The 17835-nt window shown below is 47.1% G+C and overlaps 1 protein-coding gene across 2 annotated transcripts in view; it reads left to right on the top strand.

Moving 5' to 3' along the window:
• The window catches only part of LOC117580234 (ankyrin repeat and BTB/POZ domain-containing protein 2), a 20568-nt gene extending 2894 nt beyond the window's left edge, over window positions 1-17674 (top strand). The window contains exons 2-7 of one of the 2 annotated variants that reach the window (XM_034266656.1): window positions 4033-4250; window positions 13017-15144; window positions 15218-15962; window positions 16337-16700; window positions 16767-17094; window positions 17163-17674. In XM_034266656.1, coding sequence (XP_034122547.1) covers window positions 4132-4250; window positions 13017-15144; window positions 15218-15962; window positions 16337-16700; window positions 16767-17094; window positions 17163-17405 — 3927 coding nt within the window. In that variant the 5' untranslated portion in view covers window positions 4033-4131 and the 3' untranslated portion in view covers window positions 17406-17674. Of the gene's footprint in view, window positions 1-4032; window positions 4251-10706; window positions 11653-13016; window positions 15145-15217; window positions 15963-16336; window positions 16701-16766; window positions 17095-17162 lie in introns of those variants that run through there. The other variant, XM_034266655.1, reaches the window with a different exon arrangement.
• The last annotated feature ends 161 nt before the right edge of the window (window positions 17675-17835 follow it).

Here is a 17835-nt window from a genome sequence, read left to right on the forward strand (position 1 = left end):
CGCAACAGCAACATAAACAAAAAATGCTGGTTCGGATTCGGTGGCATTTTTTCGGTTCGAGCTAATAATTTAAATGTCAATGGGCGAGAGAGCAGGCGAAGGCGACTCTAACCAGATACTCGTAACCAGCTTGTCTCGGTTCGTGGTTGTGGCTGTGTCCCGGTCCGTCCCCTGACGAGCCGATACCCCAGTCAAACACCCGAACCCCCAGCCAAGTGACCTAATTTCGAGCAGACACTCACTGCAGCATAGCAGCCAGAGCAGCCAGAGAAACACTTTCTCCTGGACCGATCGAGTTCTGGCTTCTCTTGGTCGTGGGCCCAACTTCGACCTCGTCTCAAGCTCGCAATTAAGAGAAAATTTAATTTTGAATTTATTAAGGTAAATAAGCAGCAGACGGCCCCTATAAAGTGGTTCGTGTCTCGTTTTTGACATAAATCAAAAGTTTTCTTTCCTATATAACCACTTACATACGTACATATATAATTTATACACACATGCGATCAAATTCAGAACGGACAGAACAAAACAACAGACAGCAGCAGAAGCAGAAGGAGAGATAATGACGGCACTCCGCAGATTCATCAGTTCCATAACAAGGCCTCTCCCTGGATCTGGATCTGGATCTGGATCTGGATTGGTCTTGGGTATTTGCTGAAAGCATTTCTGAAATACAATCGTTCGATGACTGTATCACAGCTGCAGCGTTCAATTAGAGGGGTTCTTGAATTTTGGGTACTAATTAGATGGTTCAAATATGTAAATGATTGAATGTATTTCATTTCGGAGATCTAGTTTTAAGAAAGGCTTAGGCCTGGAGGTGTATTCTCTTCTAAGACTGCAGCTTCTCAAAATATCATATATTTTTAATCACACATTCCCCACGCGATTGAAGACAAAGGCCAGCATGCCACTTGAAGTTGTTCAGTGTTTACCTTCAACTCAATATTTTGGAAGATCAAAAATCGAATACAACGAACCGAAGAGAAGATTTCAAAGTATCAGTTACAAAACGTTTCAATTTTTGCTGCCTCACTGGGCCTCTCGTGGAGGGGCTATAGTTTGGTACATTGGAACACGTGCCTGTGTCCGCGACCCAGAAGAGAGGTGCCTGCCCCCTGCACAGAAATCAGATACTTTTTATTTGCCACATACTCGAGGCCCAACCAAAGAATGCCAACCGAATTGGTGATAAATTCATCGATGAATTTGTTTAGATAGCAAAATCAACCGAAACTGTTCCTCTGGTCGTGAATGACTTGTTTTCTTGGTTTTTGTGCGTCGGCAAGTTGCCACCGCAACTATCCATAAATGGCTAATGACATTGGATTAGCATAAGCTGTGCAATTAATCTTTGTAATAAGTGGACAAACCAAACCAAATCGAGCTGGAGCCACCAGCCAAAGACAAACACTCGGGGCTCGGGGCTCGTGGCACATGCAGAAGATGGGTAGATGGGGAGAAGAAACTTGGAATTATTAGGAATTGTCTACGCAAGTCTTTTGTATGATTAATGAATGGAGGGAACGGGTCCCCAGACCAACGATATTCAGGTTTTATATGCAAATTATGCGTTAAGGGCGTAGAAGACCGCATCTATTAGGGTCGGACCACAGTCCAACACAATCCACCAACGCCTTCTGACCAGCCTCAGAATTGGACCCAGAATAGGAGTCACATCACACTCCCACTATCAGCTGCACATTGATGCATATTAATGTGTCTGGAACGGACTTCAAATGCAGTTAGTCGCATGTGCGGCATATTAATTATGGAATTTCTTTTGCTGCCACTCCAATGAACCTTCGTTTGCGTATCTCTGCGTGGAACCTCGAATGTGTGCACGAGTGTTGGTCGAGAAAGAGAAGATGAAAATTACTCATAAGGCACCAGAAAATATGCCGACAGGCCGGGACTTGGTTTACAATACGATCATGGTAGAAGTTACCCAGATTTGGGTGCTGCTTTTCCAAAGAATGTTTCTCAAGTCTTATAGAATATCATACAATTGGGTTTGGGTTAACTGGATTAAAATAGTTTCAGACTTCTCATGTGACCAGATACTTAGATTATTGGAATTCATATTCTAAATCAGGGCTCGGCACGGCCCTATCCAAAGGGTATAGGAAAAGGCGCAGCTGCTGCGCTGCCGCTCACGTATACGCGAATCACAGTGATTCGTACCAATACCAATATAGTGAAATGTTCCGTTTTGCTTGCGTCTGCACACACAATACAGGTGCCGAGCCCTGTTCTAAATGCCCAATAGCAAATCACAATCCCAAAGAGAAAAGAGCCATTTAAAACGAATAGATTAATGTCTTTCTGAATTTCCTGGAAATTATATCTCCCCGCTTTATATCGGAAAGGGTAATTCCAATCGGAACGAGTAACAGAACATTAGCAGACAGAGTTTGACAGTTTTTTGAGAGAGCCATTAAGTGGGTAATATGATATTAGTTGGCTGGCCAGAGTAACAAGTTGCCCGAGATCAGGGTGCTTTCTCGGCCAGGTTCTGAGCTGGCAGCGCCATAAATCTGCCAGACAGCAGCGGGTTGGGCTGCGAGCATAAGAATGAATGGGCACGACCAATGCCATACGCAAAGACTCAACTTATGTTCAGCTGCCATTTATATGGGTGTCACTCCACTTCTTTGTCGATTGTCTATTGTCGATTATTGAGTGTCTGGCCAGAGCGCAGCTAATTAATGCACCGCCCGAAACGAACACATAAAATGAAACGAACAAAACCCAAACCCGTTATAAAGAAATCTATCGGCCAGGGAGAGGAGCTGCCGAGATGACCTCTTTCCGTCACACACTGATAAGGGGTCGTAGAGCAAACGGTGCTTATTGGGAGAACTGGAATCAGCAGATCCGATTAACACCCTTCCCCATAAGGTGACAGCAGAGAAAAGTATTCAAGCAATTTATCGATCGTCATGCGCAGATAAGGGGGGGGGGGGCTGTTCATATATTTTTTGTAATGTGGTTTTGTTGAATTTTGTGGTATAAACTGCGATGAAGCTACACAATCCACAATACAATTTATCTTATCTGCACCATTTTTAATAGATTCTAACACTTTCCTTCTAGTCAGAAATTTTGATCCATATCAGACTATCATGATATCTAGTTTGTTAGAGACACCTTATATGAATCATAGCTCTTACTTATTTGGAACCGGTTCGAATAGCAAAGTACATGTCTATGAAGATGTATGGCATCGACATCCGCAGCACCACAACCACCATCAGCATCTTCACTCTCTCTTGCTCCTTCTCCTCTCTCGGACACTTCCGATAAGATCGCTTTCAGCATTCAATAGAAAAATTAAACACAAACCAAACGGCAGACTTGATTGGAGGTTTGTTGCGGGATGGGCGACATTTATAGTATGCCGGGAACGATAAGAGAACCAGTTGCTGGAGAGAGAAAATGCTGTTGTTTTTTACGTTGGTTTATGGATGGCAGAAATGTCTGACATTATGCCGGCAAAAACAATTTCCAGCGAAATGAAATCGAACGGCATTGATTGCATGCCAATGTGGCTCCAAAGTTCTTGATCGACACCTGCAGCCAGACGACGACGACGACGTTCCAACTACGACTCAGACGGTGATGGAGACTGAGACTGAGACTGAGACCGGTGACCATTTATAGAGTAACTAGCGACTAGCAAGATGATCAACAGACGATCAACTTGCCATGCCAATGACGCAAAACACGCAATGGGCCAAGATTCTTCCCCGGCGGCTGCCAGTCCAGTCTAGTCCCGTCCAGTTCCCCGTGCTCGAAGCTTTCTCTAGAGTCAAGAGCAAGGAGGAGCCAGCGTTAATTATTATGGGCAGAGGAAGTGGAGACGACGTCGGCAGCGACTAATTGCACTGCGGCTGCAGTGACCATTGTGGAGTTGTGTCTCTCGACAGCGTCTAGCCGGCCGCCCAGAGACTCTCAACTCTTCCCTCTCAATGAATGGCATTGTCAGTGAATTATTTATTCGAGATTCCTTGTTTGCTTCCCTTTTTGCAGAACCGAAAAATGCAGCCGCTGGAACTCTGACACTTGATCTCTACCCCCTGACTTTGGCTGAGAAAGAATAACGAAACGACACACACACACACACTCAACATGCCCACCCGCCACAATTGGGATACGGAGCGTGTGGGCGTGGCCCATCTGGCTGGAGCTCTGAGTCCGCTTTGCATAACCGATGCCAATCATGAGATATTGCGGCCAAAGCCACGAAGGTGAGTCCCAATCCCATTGGAATCCGATACCCATTACTTAGTTTCTATATATATTATTATGCACCTAAGTATATACATATGTAAATATTTTTCTCTTTGAAAATTAGTGTGGCGGAAGAAAGAGGGGGATGAGAAATTTTTTTAGAGTAAGATTCTCCGGGTAAGCGAGATAGAGATGGTCGTCCAGAGGAGACTGCGAAACAGGAGGGTTGCAACATGATCCTATAGTCTATACTCTATACCATACATTAAATCCTTCTAGTTTATCAGAATCAACAATACCTAACTATCCTTCCACTTAAGTAGTCTACACAAATGTTCGAAAGCACCATCTATTGTTGCTTACGCAAACTCTAACCATCTTGTTACATTTCCACACTGGCGCCAGCAAGCGTGCAATTCTAGCAACATTTGGTCAGCTTTACGTCTTACACTACGAAATCGTTAGCGCTTCCCGGCCTGTTGGCTATTTCATGAACTTCGATGGCAATTTTATGATCTTTGGCGCCAGTTGGAAAAGTGGCGCCACATTGTCAAATACCAACAAATACCAAATGTTGTTATTTTACCAATTACAAAAAAGTCATCACTAGATCGGCGGTAACGGAGGGATTGAACATCCATGCTTCTCCATTTTTCCTATGGTTCTTAAATGCTTCACTTCTTCTATAATTGGTGTACAACTTCTTGGCCCAGTTTATGGGTGACATTGGAAATAAAATTACATTATTTTTGTCTAAACCTTTCAAGTGGCGTAAAGTCATGTACTTCTGTTTGAAACAAGACATTGTTTTCTCGGGAGCTTTTTAATGTTCTCCTTCCATGGGTGGTATTGTTATAAATTATTGCACATAAGTCCACGTCCAGGAATCGGGCTTCAGTGTCGCTGCTATCAAGCTGAATAGCCGAAGTATTTTCGATGTTTTGGGCTGGACCTGTATTTTCTGCATCTTCTTCTTTTTTCAGAATTTACAATTCATAATTTCACAATTTTGAACATCTTCGTCCTGTTGTGCCCTGTTTGTGGTGGCATGCATCTGATTGAATTGCATCTGACAATCAAAAAGTGGTCAATTGACGCAAAGGAATTCCGAACTCTAGGCAATCTTATAGACAACTAATACTTTCTTATTACGGATAAAATTATATATTCAGAACTGAGATTCTTAGCTTGATAGTCGCGGTAACAGAATATCAAAATCAGGGAGTTTGATTTTCATCGGTATTCATATAATATTCTATATATATATATGTATATATATACTATATATATAGTATAATTTGAATTATACCTAAACACTTCACATCCCATAAAGGATATTAAAGTACTTAGAAGAATTTCGTTGCATATGCATAAGCTCGTGTTCCCAAGTACCACTATGAGCTATGTGCGGCTAGATCTGTTCTAAGCAGCTCTGGCTGCTTTCTTATCGGGTTTCAAAGGTGTACCAGTGGACTCAAAAGGTTTTCCTCTCCAACCGCTCCGCCACCAACAATGGCAACTATTTTTGGACTTGGACACTTGCATGCATAATTGTTCACAAAGGCGTGAAGGAAGGCACAAGAGTCCAAGTCAGACGCCCCAAGTTTAACGGACAATAAACTTTTGTTCTGGGCGGACACTTCCAACTTCTGTTCGGAAGTGATACGAAAACACAAACAAAAAAAAAGAAAATACCAAGAGGTTGACGTAGGAGCGAGCTGGGTACGAATAGTGGACGCTAGACGATTTTCGGAAATCATAACGTATTGTTTGTGTGTGTTGTTTGTTGGCCAGATATCTTCTTGGTCTCTAGACCAAACGGGAACGATCTGTCTGCGATTCGTTTTCGCATTGTGAAGCCGGTCAAGGTTAATTTGGAAAATATTAGTGTCAGCACAGTCGGTGGGTTTTGGGCAAGGGAACGAGGGCGGGCGGGGGGAAGGAAGCCCTCAGGCAGAGAGAAGAAGATCACTCCGGATGTGTGCCACAGAAAGAAGATACTCGTAGAAGCACAAACTGGCTTTACGACGCCAGCCAGCAAAGGCAGAGATGAATAATTATAATTATTAAATGCGGGCCTGCCCCGGACCGACCGGGCCCAGTCAGACACGACTAATTCAATTAAAACGAAACTAGAGCTTGAGATACAAATAGAGATTGAAGCTCGAGTCGAGTGCTGGGGCTGAAGGTTTCTGCTAGGCTTTGCTCTTTTTCCTCGCAAAGTTCAAGCTCTATTGGGAAATCGCCAGGCAGTGGCAGTGGCAGTGGCAGTGGCAGCGGCAATAGCTGATTGAAATCACACCACGAACCGCCCCGCAGGAAACAGGGGAAACAAACTATGACTGGCATTTTGCGAAACTTTATTGTAGCTTCGTTTTTGTGAGTTGCTGGCAATTAAAAGTTTGAAATGCGAGTAACAACAAACAAATGACAGTTGGAAACAAATTTCACACAAACGAAAGTGAAAATGCAAAATGTGAATAATTAGCAGAGGGCCCACAATAAAGGGAATCAAATAATAATAGCTAACGAACTGGAATAGGAAAAATGTACGAAAAATTCGCCACAATTGCCAGACGAATTGTTGAACAGGTAGTGCTCCAGCTGCAGCAGCAACAACACAGCGACTTGAGGCTAACAAAGTCAATGACAATGGGAAGGAGCCCCTGCCCCCGCCCCTGCCCCTGCCCCCGCCCCTGCCCCTGTCTCGGCCAGCCATCTCTCTCGGGGCAACAAACCCGAGCCTCATGTATAGCCAGCCATCTTTATCGGTGTAGCATCTTCAGTTCGGTGTAATTTTGAACGCAGCATTAAAGAGAGTACAAGAAATAATGCGACGACGCGACGTGAGGCAAGTGAAAATGTTGTTACCTTTTTACCTTGCCCCAGCTCGGGCCGCGACTTTCTTTCACACAAACAGCCACAGATACAGATACTTTGATACACTCTTTAAAGCACAACCCACAACCCACGCCAACTAAATCTGTGAGATACTTTTTGGTGTTTTTCCAAATATCTGTACGAAGCTAACTTACAGGATCGGTTGTCCAAAAACCACAAAACGAAATGCAGTCAGAAACAGAAAACAGAAAACAGAAACCAGAAACCAGAAACCAGAAAACAAAAGCCAAAAAATGGAAAACTGAAAATCCGAGGCGCGAAAGTGTGGGAGATTTCAGAAGGGAGCTGGCAGCAGCTGTTGCCGAGCGAGGAATGACAGAGCACAGGCTGTTGATAGATCTGGATAGACGGACAGACTAATTAAGTCGTTGGAGATAGTGGCGCAGCAGCGATCATCAGACCCCAGTCGCCTTCCTCCTCTTCGTCTTTGAACGGAAGCAACGTCACAGCACAACCTCATCTTCTCCGGGCTGGCTGGGAGCATCTACAATTGATGTTGGGGATGTGGTTGAATGCGGCAATCTCGTTGAATGGCAGGCAGTCAGGTAGTCATAGTCGTAGTCGGGGACGCCGCGTATTAAACTCTAATCAGCAAGATGTGATGATATGATAGCGACACCAAGCACTCGGAATAGGTAACAATTTGTCAGAAGTTGGGGTTTCATAACAGTTACAGCCAATTGCCTTGTCACTGATGGTGTCGGGATACCAGTTCGCGCTGGTCATGGCTCTCATGGAGGAATTGCAGGTGAAGAGGTGATGTATGTACGATTTTCTTTGGCACTTGAAATGCAGTGAAGCTTTGCTTATAGGAGTCCTCGCAGAATCATGCTCTAAAATCACTTGCGGGAACTGCAGATAATTCAATTTAATTTGATGCATTTGATGCATCTTTTGATTCAGGTAGATTCGTGTAATCATATCCATAAGTTTTCATCAAACAATCATATGTTTCAGAAGAAAATGCGGTTCAGATTCCTATATTCAGGCTTCGATGACATTTTCTAACGTTCCCAGACTTAGACCATGACTCAGCTGACGAAGTGCTGCGCTTATGCAATCCATGCCAATAAAACGTGAACATTTCTTGCCTGGGGGAAGGGAAACTAAATTAGGAAAATTCGGTGAAGTCACCACGCATCTTAGCCAACAAGTTCTGCTCGCCTCGAGCTACGAAACTCAGCACAAATGTTGGGCTAACCTTGCAACAGGTTTCAATTCCATTTCCATCCCATAGTTCGCAGATATTTTTGCAAACCAAAGATTATTAATGATCTCACACTAATTGCTGGTTCTAACGATCTACAATCTAAATCTGAATACTGAAAACAAAAAAAACTAAATCCATTTCCCGTCTAACACTGACAGGGCATGAAAAACGAAAGTTCCTAGATCTTGATGAGCGTTTTAAACTACTCGAGCCCGAGCCCGAGCCCGGATCCCATTAGTTGTTTGACACACATAACCATATCTCGCATGGCCATTACTGCATCTCCAAGGTCCAGCGATATTTCTTCTCTTTATCCCCAGAAAATACTTGATCTTGCTGCTTATTCCGCCAGTTTTTCAACCATTTCTATTTTTGTTTTCCTTTGCGGCCGAGTTGTTGTATAAACACGCAAATATTACATTAAACTCTTTGGTCTACTCGTATACTTTTGTGGGTTTTCGTTTCGTTTTTTAATTTTTGGGAGGTCTTTTGTGTGAGTGTGGAGCTCGGCTTAATGGGTGTAAGCATATTTATGGCCTGTCATTACTTTTCCCGTAAATTAAACTTTTTAATGCAAAAATTGCTTAGAGCATAATTTTTTTAATAATCGACAGTGGAACACTTGAAGCCTGGCTGGCTGGCCTAGGAACAGCCGGCGGCTAGTGAAGAAAGTTATTGTATAATCGGAAAGGCAGAGAGATGGATTGAGGAACGCAGAGTTTCCCGTATTACGTGGGCGGATTTTTATATATTTGGTCTTTGTTTTTGTTGTTTTGGGCTATTCGGGTTTTTGGATCAAATGAACGTGGCTCTCTAATTGCTCTTGTGCTTCGCTTCGTGGTTGTGGTGAGGCGGCGGCTGCTTCCATTTATCCACTTCATTCTTCGTCTACAGAAACGAAGCTTCTGCATCTCTTGCCGAAAAGAATATGTTGGTGTCTGTATGGTAAGAAAAACAAAAGGCCAACCTCAAGAAGCCGTTATATTAGCGCATACTCGGAGGCCAGCATAAATCATTAGAGGCAGTTACGCTTGGCAATTTATTTGCTCCACACATGAAACGTATCTTGTAGATGTATCTCCAAGCCTACGCACGTCTGCCCATGCTCAGAACACACACGTCAGGCCGTGCTTTGCTCAGAATCTAACCATCTTGGGGCCGGGGCCTGGGCCTGGGCCTGGGAGACTGGAAGTCTGCAAGGAAGCAAGTTGGAAAAACTATCTGATAAGTGTCAAGATTGTATAACCTTCGAGCGCTGTGCGGTGCGGTGTGAGGTGATGTGGCTGAGGCCTCACTGTTGGCCTCACCAACAGTTATACATAATTAAATCCAGAGTCAGCACAACTATCAGAGATGAGAGTGACTCTGTCCAGTCACGTTATTGGAACGGAATTAGCCAGATGATGGTTAAAACCTCAGCTACAGATTGATATTTAAAATAAAAATACCCAAAAAAATACGAGCATTTGAATGCAATTAATTCTGCAACATATGTATTTGAACTTGGGCCTGTTATTACTGCTCTGATTTTTCGAAATACTTCTTTTATTATTGTCTATACTCAATGCAGAAAGAGAGGAAGAATATTTAGCCAGAGCTGATAATGTTCCTTTGACTATGGAAAATTATTTGAGTATCACTGCCAGCAGTGGCAGTGACTCTTTGTAAATCACTTTATCAATAGCAGCAACAAAGCAACAAAGCAAAAAAAACAAATGAGAAAAATGAAAAATCTCAGATACTTCTCGTACCTTGAGCCCTCAAATGACGGTACGGTACGAGTATGTCTGATCCATTGTTTTGGGCTCACAGCTGAGAAGCAACTGGTAAAATTACCCAAGCCAAAGACCCTATGTGCAAGGTGGCTCTGGTCTGCCTCTGGGGCCCCACAAGCCCAAAACGCGCTGTGAAAATGAGGAAAAACAGATACCTCTGCGCGTAGACAATGACGGGGCAGAGCAGAGCAGCGCCGAGAGCTCCAGCAGCTGTGGTGGCAGCACGGCTCTGGCTTTGAACCACCGCCGCCGCGGCTCAGGTGAGCTTGTGTTTCAGTCGAGCTTGATGTGCGCGAGCGAACGGTAATGCGGGTTCGAAATTTGGCGACTTTCGACCATTGGATTGTAGAAGCTTCGAATTCGGAGTTTCGGTCGCGGCTCGCTGAACGCGAGAGCAACGATAATTTATAATTTGCATAATTGTTGTTATTACTCGAGTGCGAGTAACAGAGAAAACAACACTGCGCAAGCAGCCTAAAGAAAATAGGGAATAGAAAAAGAAAAAGAAAAAGAAAAGGAAAGAAACGTGGGAATAGGAAGACGAAAAGGAATAAGTGTGTCCGTGTGTCAGTGTCAGTGTCAGTGTCCGTGTTCGTGTCGAAGTGAAATGAAACCAAACCAAATCTAAAATCCACAACAGCACCCAATAATGTATTGCACCAAAGATTGCTCCTGCAGCCTCTGCCGAGAGCTGCGAAACTACAAGATAGGATCCAAGAAGGCGCCCCCTCCCTTAGTGCCGCTTACGCCACAAAACTCCACATCCCTTCTGGGCAGGATGCTGAACGAAAACTTCATCCTGCGACGACGCGGCATTTCCCTCAAGAACTTCCAGCCGCAGTCGCTACGAAACAGCGAAATGTGTCAGCAGCAGCAAAAGCTGCCAGTGCCACGCCCTGGACAGACACCCTCGCCCACGCCCATCGAGGAGCTTCCCGACTGGGTGGAGGACACTAGCAGGACGCGGCCGGCCAATCACAAGGTGGTTATTTACTTTGGGGACTCCATCAATCGTAATACAGCGCAACCGCAACCGCAACCGCAAGACCAGACACAGCCACTACCGCACTCTCCAACTGCAGCAGCAGCATTCGTAGCTGCCTCACCATTGTTATCGCCCAAAGAACTGCACTCGCAGCTGCTCCAAGAGATGTCCCAGAAACTGAAGTCCAATGACAAAGCAGAGGAGGGGGAGCACAAGGTGGAGAAGGCCAGAACCGTGGAGCTGGAGCCGGTGGAGCGGAAGGAACGGGCGGATGATGAACTGCCGCCCTACATTGAGAGCGTGCAGAATGGCGTAATTAATATCAGAATTGAAGGCAATTACCGGCGAGCCAGTGCGCTGGTGGAAACGGTGGCAAAGCCAACTTTGGCCGTGGTTGGTCCAACGAAATCTGATGCTGTCGCTGCCACTGATGATGATGATGATGATGATGATGATGATGGTGGAGACGACGATGACCCTGGCCACGATGCAGAGACGGACTCGTGCGACTGGAGCTACGTTCAGGAGTGGCGACGAGCCGCGAGACGGTACTGGAAAACATTTAAAATTGTTCACCACTTTTTTGTTGCTTCGGTTCCATTTCCTTGTCAATTTCTAAGCTTTCTGCTGCAAATCTTTTGTGAAAGTTCTCTAGAAAAGGGACATTCAGGGAGAGTATTGATTGAGGTATCTCAATCCTAATTCCTAATTCCTAATCTCAATTAGGAAGGGGAAAGAAAAAAGGAAATGAGTCCGTTTCTGGGTGGGATAAATATAATAGAAATGGATTCCCAGAACACATCTAATGACTAATCCAAAATATTAATTTGAGAATTATCAATCGAAAACAAAATCTTTCCTAGAAAATCTAAACGGAAGGTCACTGCTCTAGAGTGAAGAGACTTGTCAAGTTTCCTTAGGAATGGGACCATGCCTATTTACACTTCCATCCGTATTCATATATCTTATTAAGCACAGAACATTGTCCAAGCCATTGAAGATTCGTCTGGATAGACAATGGAAGATGTGTCAAGCTACGGCGAAATACAAAATTTGGGTCAATCGGAGCTCAAGTTACAGCATAGTCCGCTCTGGGGTTGGGCGAAATGGCATCTTTCTGCTGTTTTCTCTAATCAGTGTTCTACAAAGAACACAGTCGTAAAAGAATGAAAAGATTTTGACAACGCTGACAGCTGACTTTTCGCATGCAAATGAAATATCGTAACTGGCTTTTAATATCGTTTTTGTTTATGCTGGTTTTTATTCCGGCGGAGCCCAGTTAGAAAATGATAATCATTTTGATGCAAAGAAATGTGATAATGAATCGTGGGACCAAGATAAACCCACGTTCGAATTGTTAACGAATCATTCTCTTTCATGTTTAACATTTACAGAAGATGTTTGTATTTATGATATCTCCTTCCCAGAATATATTCAGTATGTAGCTATACTAATTGTATATTTGCAGTCATCCCCGCTTTTAATCAGGAATGTTATGCCCTAATTAGAAATTATCGAATGCCCATCGAATTATTGACGTAATTTTGATAGTTTTATACCCGTTACTCAAAGAGTATAATATATTTGTGCGCTAAAGTGGTGAATTGATATTATTATTGATCAGTATCAATAGTCCGTCTGTTCGCCCGTCCGTCTTCTTTGTCAGCGAGTTCTCAAAGTTTTGCATCCAGACTGCTGTGATAACACGCTGATGATACAAGTGAATTTTTAGATTCCGACCCGATCCCTTCCGCCCCCACAAAGTGGGTTGATATGAGAATTGATGTAGATGACAGATGTAGTAAAAATATGTTTAATGCAAAATCATAAAAAAAGTATTATGATTGTATTATGTATGTACTTATATTATCCTGTGAATATTTATAATATTATAAATGTTATATGCTTTCAGACCTACTGGAAACGTGCCTAACAGTTTTGGACAGCACCCAGGGCCCAGTCAGATAACTGGGCTCCCTCCACCGCTGTTGCAGCCACCACAGCAGCAACAGCAGTTGACTGCGCTCTCTCCACAGGGACCCCACAGCGGTCTGGCAGTGTCGATGGCTACGCCAGGACCAAGGGTATTCAAAGAACTAGCTCAGCACCCTAACAAGGGAGGAGGGCACAAGTTGGGTGTACCGGGAAGTCTTTCCGTGAGCCAAGCCCATGTGCCTCTTCCCAGCCAGATGACCTCCCCCGTTAAAGCCACCAAGGCCCTTATTCCACAGAGAGCGGTGGCGGGTCCCGCTCGCCTCACAGTCCAGAGTACGCCCGTGAAGTCGCAGCCTCCGCAACTGAGTGGGAGTCTCAGCCAGACCTCGCCCAGCCGACCCACACTGGGTATACCAACAGCGACCGCGAACAGTGGGAATCTTCCGCCAGCCCGATCGCACCAGCACGATCAGTTCCGGGCACTGCAACGCGTACAGGAGTGCCAAAGCTCCTCGGACGAGAACCGCAGCTCGGGCCATGCCAGCATGTCGGACACTGGAGGCCACAGCTCCTCCCCGGCGGGAGGCATGACCCTGGGCCCTCTACCCGAGGATCGGCTGGCGGCTGGAGTGACCAATCGGAGCACCCGATCGCGACGCCATCGGGGTATACTGCCGGCGGGAAAAGCGCCCTGGAGCGGCACGGGCCTGGAGGACATCAAGCTGGCCATGCTCACACTCCGCTCCCAGACAAGCAGCAGCACGTACAGCAGCCTCAGTGCGGGATCGGAGAGCTCGGAACCCGCCAGGCGGCTGGGCCGCTACTCCTCCCTGGAGACGGTGATCACCAGCACGAGTGCCGACGAGTTCGTGTGGGTGGACTCGCACAACCGCCTCGTGGAGCTGCAGCATCCGCCGTGGAGCCAGCAGTGCATCATTCGGGTGCTGAGGGGCGGCCGCTGCAAGCAGCAGGCGGAGCACATGGCCGTGGAGGTCGTCTCGAGGTTGGGCTACCTGCTGCAGCGGGCTCTGGTGAGAATTGCGCGGGAGATCCAGCGCTTCTCGGCGGGACTGGGAATGTGCTCAAAGCAGGAGGTGGCTGGTGCCTTCCGCGTGGTGCTCTGCTCAACTCTGGCCGACTCCTGCACCAAGGCCTGCTTGCGGGCTGCCGCCATGTTCGCCGTGCCGGGCGAGAGTGCGCTGAAGCAGAGCAAGTCCTCGCGAGCAGGGCTCCAGTTGTCCGTCGGCCGCTTCTACCGCTGGATGACCGACGCTCGACTTGGCAAGTTTATCCACGAATATGCCGCCGTATATCTCTGTGCGGGGATCGAGAATCTGCTCGAGGAGATCATGCTGCAGTGCAGCAACGGCAGCACGGCGGCCGCCCTCGACCAAAGCATCGCCAGCTCTGGTGACGTTTGGGGTTTGCTGCAGCCGTTCGCCCATCTCAATGCGGGACGCATTGCCTCCGGTGCTCTGACCATGCCCTGCTGGGCCAGTTCCTCCTCCCTGGCCACCTGCGTGGGCAGCATCCGGGAGCTGAAGGAGAAGGCCCTACGTACCCAGCAGGAGTTTCAGCTGACCGCCGCCCTCTCGGGCTCCGCCCTGGCCGCGCTCTTCTACTTCATGCGCTGCTCTCAGCTGGAGCACACGGAGCTGCTGGCCGCCTCTGGATCCGGATCCGGATCTATATCGGGATCTGGCCAAGCCGCTCCAGTGTTACCCAATAACAGCCATCATGTCCAGGAGCTGTGCTATGAGCGGGCCTATGTGGTCCTCCCCCCACTGGCCGAATGGCTGAGGGTCGCCTCAGCCCATGCCGACCATCGCAGCGCTCTGATGATCGACAAGGATGATGTGATGCAAGCAGCCCGTCTCCTACTCCCGGGCGTCGACTGCCCCATCCGCCCCGTGGCCCACGACGAGGAGCTGCCCACCAAGAAGACGCACTTCAATGCGGGCTCCAGCAGCTCCACGGGAACGGGCACAGGAACAGGCAGCAGCAGCTCCAGTTCCCCGGTGGTCAGTGGAATTGGGATTGGGATTGGGATTGGCGAGGATACCTCAGAGCTGGGCAGGCGAGCCACCATTGGAGTGGCCTTCAAGGTGAGTCCGATACTCGTATGTATACCCATTGCAGCGCCTAACCCCTGCGGTATGTCTGTCTGTCTCCTTGCAGCTGCTTTTGACTGGCCGAGCTGAGCTGCTGGCTCAGGCTGCCCAACTGCTGCCGCCCACAACCCGCTACGACACACAGAACAGCGCTGGCCTGAGTGCCCTTATGGTTGCCAGCATCCGTAACGACGAGGTGGCCCTGCACGCGCTCCTGGACGCTGGCTGCGATCCCAATGTGGAGGTCCCGCCCGTCGGCAGCGCTGGCTATCCAGCCATACTGCCGGACACGCAGCACTGGACGGCACTGAGCTTTGCTGCCAGTCGGGCCAATTACGTGGCCTTGAGGATTCTGCTGGAGCGGGGCAGCAAGGTCGAAGGCGGGGCTCGCAACAGCGAGGAAAAGTGTACCCTGACGCCGTTGCAGTTGGCCGCGGGCACGGGCAACCTAGAGATCGTGGCCCTCCTGCTGGCACATGGGGCGAACGCCTTCCTCTCCACCCAGCAGAAGGACTCACTCTGCTTTGCAGGATCGGCGCAGAAGGGTTGCTTCTGTGCCATCTCCGTCGCCGCAGCCCATGGCCATCGTTCGTGCCTGCGCAAGCTGCTCACCCATCCCGTGCTGCCTGGCACTCGGGATGTCCTCTCGCTGGAGGAAATGCTGGCCGAGGGCGATGTGGCTGGCGTAAGAGGCGGTCCCGGCAATGTCCCCCCCAATGCCAATAGCGAGGACATTCTACCATTGCTCAACAAGACGCAGATCAAGCGACTCCAGGAGGCCATGTACCACAGTGCCGAAAACAACCATCTGGGTGAGTGAATAGTCCATAAAATACAAAAAAAGTCGTAGTTTACACTTTAGTTTTTCTCAAATGAGACCCACATGAATCTCCCTGGAGTACTTATTTAAATTGAATTTCAAACTGTTGACATTGCTCGCAGTTAATTCGCTGAGCTCGTTTCAATGTTATTCAATATTCAAACCGGATAAGGCGAAAAACCTTTGAAAGTGATTTGTTTACAAGCTATTTTTATATTTTACTGTTGCAAGATTCATTGTTGATTGAATTAAAGGAGAACTCGTGCTTCATTGAAGGCGATTTGAAAGCCTCAAATGAAGAATATTCTTAAATTCGATGTGATTTATTCATATGTCAACTTACGTCACTTCCATGGCTTTTTTTAGACATAACCATAGAGCTTCGCAAACTGGGCGTGCCTTGGACTCTCCACTGCTGGATGCATGCCCTGTCCGCTGCACACGAGCTGCGGCTGGATGCTGTGATCGACCAACTGCTGCAGGACTTCCTCCAGGTATGCCCGGACGACTACAGCGCTCAGTTCGTGAGCGAGTGCCTGCCGCTGCTGTTCAACATATTCCGAAACAAGAATGAGGGCACTACCCTGCTGCTGGCGGACATATTTGCCACCTGCTTTGGCTGGGAGACGCTCCATCCGGTGAAGGAGCAGCCGCAGATGCAACCAGTCCAGGGCTCCCGCATAGATCCCAAATTTGTGAACAACCCGGAGCTGAGCGATGTCACATTTAGGTGAGATCTAGGAGTCAATTACAATTAGTCCACTGTGGTCTGTAATACTTTTCTTTGTCCTTTCAGGGTGGAGGGCAAGATCTTCTATGGGCACAAGATTGTCTTGGTCACAGCTTCGCCGCGCTTCCAGAGCATGCTTAGCTCCAAATTGAGCGACGCCAGTTCCACGCCCACGGTCCAGATCAACGATATTCGATATCACATCTTCCAGCTGGTCATGCAGTTCCTCTACAGTGGTGGATGCGGCTCTTTAGACGCCTCCCATGGAGACGTCCTCGAGCTAATGGCGGCAGCCAGTTTCTTCCAGCTGGAGGGCCTGCTCCGATACACTGAGGCTCGCTGCTCCGAAATGGTTGATGTGGACAATGTGGTGGCCATGTACATCCATGCTAAGGTACGCCAGCACATAGACTACGTCAGCACTTAAGACTTCAGAGAATCACAATAATGTCCAATCGACAGGTCTACAATGCCCATCGTTTGCTGGAGTACTGTCAGTGCTTCCTGCTTCAGAATATGGTGGCTCTACTTACCTACGATGACTCCGTGAAGCGGCTGCTGTTTGCCAAGAAGATACCCAATCATGACGTCCTCGCTGGCCTTCTGCAGACCCTGCAAAATCGCCTTAAGACCCGCAAACCCAATTCTGGTGGTGGCCTGGTCAACTCCTATCGATCGCCCCCGGCCACGCCCGTCAAGAAGTAACCCCCCAAGTTGCCCCATGACATAATCCAATTCGTATTTATTGCATTGTTTTTAATTTAATCTTTGAGCTTTTATGTATTATAATAATTCCCAGCCGGATCCAGATCCTCTTCTGCAAGACTATATCCTAGTTGTATTTTTTTGTATTCTCAATTTGTTCAGCGCACTGTTAACTTATACGAACCCCCGGATCGCCAAGGAGCCGATCCTCTAGCATTATTTTGTAGTTGAAATTGTTTCTGCATTAAATGAAGAACGTAACCTCTTACTCTAAGTTCTTTCATTAACGGGAATCGCTCTGGGGGCGATGAACTTTCCTTTCATTATTATAATTTTTTTTTTATTCACTGCTAAGGCTTTCTGCTCTGATGATTACAATCGTATATGGGTTAGGAGGCAAATCTTAATTGTAAGTACACGGATATGTACT

Source organism: Drosophila guanche, unplaced genomic scaffold, assembly GCF_900245975.1.
Source record: "Drosophila guanche unplaced genomic scaffold, DGUA_6, whole genome shotgun sequence".
Classification (NCBI taxonomy): Eukaryota; Metazoa; Arthropoda; class Insecta; order Diptera; family Drosophilidae; genus Drosophila; species Drosophila guanche.